The following is a 6,418-nucleotide window of genomic DNA, read 5'->3' on the forward strand; positions in this document are numbered from 1 at the left end:
TCTGCCTCTCGCAGTTTCTTTCTCAATTTGTCTAACAACTTCACACAACTTTCCCTTTTCACAATCTCCTCTCTTTCCCTTAATCTGTGTTATACGTTCTATGTTTTCTTATGCATGTGCATGTGCCTTTCCTGTTTCTGCTTTTCTTCTGTGTATTTTATCTCCTTATATTTGTCTCTTTCTATTTTTCGGCACCTCAACTTTTACCGGTTTCTCTCTCTGCCTTCTCAGTGTGTCTACACGTCTAATTTCTCCCACTCTCCCTCTTTCTCTCTATTCCATTTTCGCTCCTTTTTGTATCCATTTCAACATCTCCATCTCGTAATCTTTGCTTATTTGCTGTTTTTGCTTTCTTTAGCTTGTTATATCGCAAATCTACGCTCGGCAATCACTTTCAATCTCTGTTTCTCTACGTTTCCATTCTGTCTCTCTCTCAGGTTCCCAGTTCTGACCTCTGCTTTTCTCTCTTTTTAGGGCTCACGCTATCTCACATTTTCACTTTTCACCTGTCTCTTTATGTATGTTTATCTGTCTATTTGTCCGTCTATCTATCTATCTATCTATCTACCTATCTCTCTATCTATCTATCTATCTATCTATCTATCTATCTATCTATCTATCTATCTATCTATCTATCTATCTATCTATCTATCTATCTATCTAACTATGGTTTAATTAATTTAACAATTCGCTTGAATGGGTATTTCACCGCGATCTTCAGCTCCTCTCTGAATTTATTCTGGGTCAGGACATAAATACAAGTGTTGGTGCAGGAACTGAGAAGCTGAAGCATTGTTGCTGTCAGTTCTGTGATATAACGAGGGTCGGTGAAGGAGTAATAAAACCGAATATCTGAAATTCGCCGGTAAATGTTAAACAAAACCTGGGTCACCCACAACATTATAAAGCTGCCGGTTATGCTGAAGAGTAAAACAATGGATTTCTTTCGGTTTTCCATCTCTGGGTCCTTGTGATTCTCTCCATTGCTGCGGCCCCGGAGTCCCCTGCGGACTCTACTGGCCGCTAAAATACGTCTGACCGTCAGAGCATTGAGCAGCAAAATCAGGAAGAACGGTGCACAAGGGGTTAAAATGAGGTGCAACAACTCAAATGCTCCCCATGCAACGGAAGTGTAGAAGCTCGGTTGAATGGAACATTCCCAGGGAACATTATGAAATATATAGGCAGGTTCATATCTGAAGTACCAGGGGACAGACACTAAAAAGCCGAGCATGCTCACTGTCCCGATAACCACGACCGCAGTTTTCTCGGTGCAATATTTTGTTTTCAGCTTCTCACAACAAATGGCCACAAACCGATCAAAGGTGAAAGCGACTGTGAGCCAGACAGAAACCACCGTGGTTGCAAAACCCAAGAAGCCAACGAGACTGCACACAGGAGTAATGTTCAAGAATGAAAATGGGAAATAGATCAGAACAATCCACTTCAATACGGGATCAGTGATAACGACCAGGAGATCGGCCGCTGCCATTCCCACCAGGTAGTGAGTGATACATTTGGAGAGACCGCACTTTCCTCGGGACAGGATCACAATCGCCACCACGTTAACTGTAAGAGAGAGAAAAAGAAGCAGATAAATTACTGATCAGGCCTGGAGCCCAAGCAGCAGTTTGACAGGATCTGGGCTGAAATTTCCAGAATTGTTGCTGCATCGAACAGTGGAAACTCATTCATGGACCTGGGCAGCACTTTCCGGCAAGTAATATTTTTTAAAACACAATTATCGAGAATGAATTGTGAAATCCACACAGAAAGTGAATAAGCACCGGATACACTGGAAGGGCTGACTGAGGGCACATTGCCGGTGGGGAAGAGAAAAGGGGTTTTACAGAGTCGGAATCCAAAGTGTTAAATCTGGATTTGATCTCCAGACCGAGGGAAAGTGATTCAAGCGGGAAGGTTTGGGGACAGGTGGAGGTGCAGCTGGTTCGTTGCTCTGGGTTCAGAGAGCCGACAGGGGCTGGCATTAAACGAGAACGGCCGAGAGCCGCTGTGGTGTGTTTGAGGATTTGGATCAGATTGAAAGAGGCAGCTGGAGGCCGAGCCAGTGAGTGAGATTGGAGCGGAGAAAAGGAAAAGGACATGTGGGAGCCGCAGGGGAGTCAGGAGCACAGGTTTTGGGAAATCCTACAACCTGAAGTAACGGAGGAGGAGCTAGAGGGTTCATTGCAGTCGGAGGAGAGGATGGCATTCACAGGGAGAGACGGTAGCAGAGTTAGTGGAAATCTAATTCATACATTTCAGTAACACAACTCAATTAATGCATTCAATCAGTAATGTCTGTGGTTACCGGTGTCGGTGAACGGCTCGTTGGTGTAAATTGTCATCAATATTTTTACACAGCACATCAGTTGCATCAAATTCAAATGAGTTCAACCTCATTTTTTATTGAATTCAACTGATGTACAGCATTTAAAATCCACGATTTAATAACTCATTATGATCAATAAATCATGGATCCTATTATTTAAATCAATAGAATTACGTGCAATAATAATTCATAACATAAGGAAAAATAATATTTACCAAAACAGACTGAAGTGCTGACGGACAAACACACAACAATATAATCTCTCCCAATTTGACCACAACCTAATAACACATCTCTTACTTATAATTATACTCGAAGTTTCAGTAGCTCTCTCTCAATCACTTTCACTCTAACATTTGCTTCTCTCTTGCCTTCTGACTCTCTCTTTCTCTATCCCTCCTCTATATATCCACACTGTCTGTGTTCTCTTTGTCAAAGCTCTCTCTCCCTCTCTCTTTCTCAGTTACTCCTTTATATTTCTGCACTGTCTGTGCCCTCTTTGTCAAAGCCCTCTGTCCCTCTCTCATTCTCTATCCCTCCTCTATATTTCCACACTGTCTGTGCTCTCTTTGTCAAAGCTCTCTCTCCCTCTTTCTTTCTCTATCCCGACTCTATATTTCAGCACTGTCTGTGCTCTCTTTGTCAAAGCTCTCTCTCCCTCTCTCTTTCTCAGTTACTCCTCTATATTTCTGCACTGTCTGTGCCCTCTTTGTCAAAGCTCTCTCTCCCTCTCTCTTTCTCAGTTCCTCCTCTATATTTCTTCAATATCTATACCCTCTTTTTCAAAGCTCTACCTCGCTCTCTCTATCTCTATTCCTCCTCTATATTTCTGCACTTTCTGTGCCCTCCTTGTCAAAGCTCTCTCTCCCTCTCTCTTTGTCCATTCCTCCTCTATATTTCTGCGCTGTCTGTGTTCTCTTTGTTAAAGCTCTCTCTCCCTCTCTCTTTCTCTATCCCTCCTCTATATTTCTGCGCTGTCTGTGTTCTCTTTGTTAAAGCTCTCTCTCCCTCTCTCTTTCTCTATCCCTCCTCTATATTTCTGCACTGTCTGTGCTCCCTTTGTCACAGCTCTCTCTCCCTCTCTCTTTCTCTATCCCTCCTCTAGATTTCTGCACTGTCAGTGCACTCTTTGTCACAGCTCTCTCTCCCTCTCTCTTTCTCTATCCCTCCTCTATAATTCCACACTGTCTGTGCTCTCTTTGTCAAAGCTCTCTCTCCCTCTTTCTTTCTCTATCCCTTCTCTATATTTCCACAATGTCTGTGCTCTCTTTCTCAAAGCTCTCTCTCCCTCTCGCTTTCTCTATCCCTCCTCTATATTTCCACACTGTCATTGCTCGCTTTGTCAAAGCACTCTCTACTTCTCTCTTTCTATATCCCTCCTCTATATTTCCGCACTGTCTGTAATCTCTCTGTCAAAGCTCATGTTCATATCCGATTCAATCCTAAAATCCTACGCCCAAATTCTGCTCACCAGCTCCTTGCTCAGTGATCGTATTATCAGCGTAAATTTGTCCAATGGTGAACCGTTTAATGTTTATTCAGGGCACTCATTTCGCCACCTGTTCCTCTGCACAGTTAACTTCATCTGCAATGCAAGGAAGAGACAGACTCGAATGCCTCTTCCAGACAGAGCTGACAAAACTTGAAGTCCCTTCTCCGGTAATTATAAAATACAGCGTTAGATGGCAGGAATGTACAATTAACTCAACTCCAACCTCACCGCTGCTATCTATAAGCTCCAGATCAATAGAAGGGCTATTGATTCCAACAGATACAGTGCAAACTTATAAAACATAACCTCAAAACATTTCATTTTACAATGAGGTCCAGTGACAGTCAGTGAATCCATCGCCACTGAAGGAGAGAAGGAGATGTGAAAGAGACAGCAGCAATCTTAGTTCAGTCGCCAGACCTCTGGAGTGCCGTCAGATACACACACAGTGAAATAATATTTCATAACAGTGATAACCAATGCACACATTGAAATCCCAGTCAAACTGAACCATGTTATCGGGGAGGGAGTACATTGCACTCCCTCATTGTAACACTGACACCGTGAACTTTCTCATTATTAATCACTGAAAAAACATTTGCGGTAAAAATATTCCAGAACAGGGTAGTTCCACAAGATGAAACTGATAACAGCTAATACATACTCTTAGCCCAGGCAGCTGATTCAGTACAGATAATAATCCCAGAGCAATGCCAGGGCTGGATGTACAAAGATCATTACAGATATACTGCAGCTGCGACAAGACAGAAAGAGCAGAGACTGAGGACATTTCATTCTTCCACTGGTTGAAATGAACAGGCAGCTGTGTAAAACATGGAGAGAGTGAAACATTACCCAGTGCAGCAGCACAGTTAACACCGATTTACACCATTAGTAGCAAAGATACAGGCTTACCAGGAACTCCAACGGCTGCAAGGACAGTATAGTAAATGTCTTCTATATGATAGATTACTGGATATCCCATTTCCGTGAGAAGCGGTGACTGCTGTTGGAGTGGAACCCACAGCTCCGGCAGACACACCGAGCTGATCCGTTCCAATGGGCCCTGATTTATACAGGGGATAAGTCTCCAATGACACAGTTATATCCCTGATCATTGCTATTATTTACAGTCACTTGAACAAACACATTACATCATTGACACTGATCCAATTAATGTGGTGGATAAAACACAAACATCTCAATGACCACAAGTTAATCACACCTCTCTGGGGAATAAGGCAGAAAGCTCTCACCTACAGGACTGATCCAACAATAATGAGCGCCTTCATTTACAGTTTCCTGTAGTTTTATTGGCCATGTTCACTGCTATCGATCGATTATAATTGTTAATGATTTCTCCGCAGTGTACGCTGAACCCAGGGACTCGAGCAGACACGCTGCACTCTGTTCCTGGAGTTTCCCAGTTAAAATGTGAAGTTTCAGTCTCTGACTCAGGGACAGTTAAAGTCCATGTTCAGGATTTGAAACTAGAAATTACCGTGGATTATATTAGGATTCAGTAACTGAACGTGCCCCATTGACATTCCTCTCTCAGCTATTTAACAGCAGAAATTTACCTGTTTATTCTACATAGGTTAACGGCTCCAGTAAATTTAGAACAGTGCCAACAGCTGACTCCATTCTTCCTGTTCACTCCTGGCCGGAACCAAACCTCCACCTTCCATGAACTTCAACCGAACCCAAACTCTGCTGTCAACCTCCAGCCCTGCTCAAATCCCGCTTTCCCATCACTCTCGCCCTCACTGAGACTCATTGTCCCTCAGTCTGCCAACGACTTAAATGTAAATTCTCATCCTTGATTTAAATCCCTCCATGACCTCACCCCTCGCCATCTCCAACCTCGCCTCCGAACCAGCAGCAAACCCACCCATGATCTCTCCATACCTCTGACACTGGCCTCTTTCGGTGGGGCTGCCCTCACTTGTTTCCAGTCTTACAGATCTGATCATAGCCAGCGCATCTCCAGCAATGGATTCTCTTCCCATAGCAGCACATTTATCTCTGGAGTCTTTGAACTTTCGGTTCTTGCCTCTCCTCTTCTTCATCTACATGCTGCCCTTTGTGACATCATCTACAGACATGTGGTCTGTTTCCACAAGTCTGCTGACAACATCCAACTCCGGCTCGCCGCCATCTCTCTCGACTCTCCACACCCTCTGTGTTATCAAACTGCAACAACCTGATTCCATGAGATGCTATTTACTCCAGTAAAATATTGGGAATAGCGTGGCCTTCATATTTGGCCCCAACGCAAACTCCATACCCTTGTCGCTGATTCCATCCTCATCCCTCGCTGTTGTCTCAGGCTGAGTATGAGGATTTTTAACCTCAGATCCCTATTCATCTCTCACCTGACAATCCGACCGAATATCATCTCCATCACAAGAGGCGTGTACTTCTGTCAGCATAACATGGCCGTCCTCTGCCCTGCCTCAGCTGAGACTGAAACCCTCAATCTTACATTTATCAACTGTAGAAACTCCGTCTCTCCTCTGCTCCGTTGCCTCTTATTTTCTCTGACCTTGGCCTCCCTTCTGATGTGACTCCCCTTGATATTTCCACGTTTACCT

General features: G+C 43.7%; 1 protein-coding gene across 1 annotated transcript; it reads right to left on the reverse strand.

Moving 5' to 3' along the window:
* Positions 1 to 594: 594 nt before the first annotated feature.
* LOC147087887 (putative G protein-coupled receptor 139) lies at positions 595 to 4,824 on the reverse strand. Its single transcript, XM_085977842.1, has 2 exons — positions 4,740 to 4,824; positions 595 to 1,569 (listed from the first exon to the last, which is right to left on the reverse strand). The coding sequence occupies exons 1-2, from the start codon at positions 4,807 to 4,809 to the stop codon at positions 665 to 667; spliced, it is 975 nt and encodes a 324-aa protein (XP_085833968.1). The 5' UTR covers positions 4,810 to 4,824; the 3' UTR covers positions 595 to 664.
* Between the last annotated feature and the right edge of the window lie 1,594 nt (positions 4,825 to 6,418).

The sequence above is a fragment of the Somniosus microcephalus genome, unplaced genomic scaffold (assembly GCF_052327205.1).
Source record: "Somniosus microcephalus isolate GS21.2 unplaced genomic scaffold, FLI_Smic_1.0 unresolved_chr5, whole genome shotgun sequence".
NCBI lineage: Eukaryota > Metazoa > Chordata > Chondrichthyes > Squaliformes > Somniosidae > Somniosus > Somniosus microcephalus.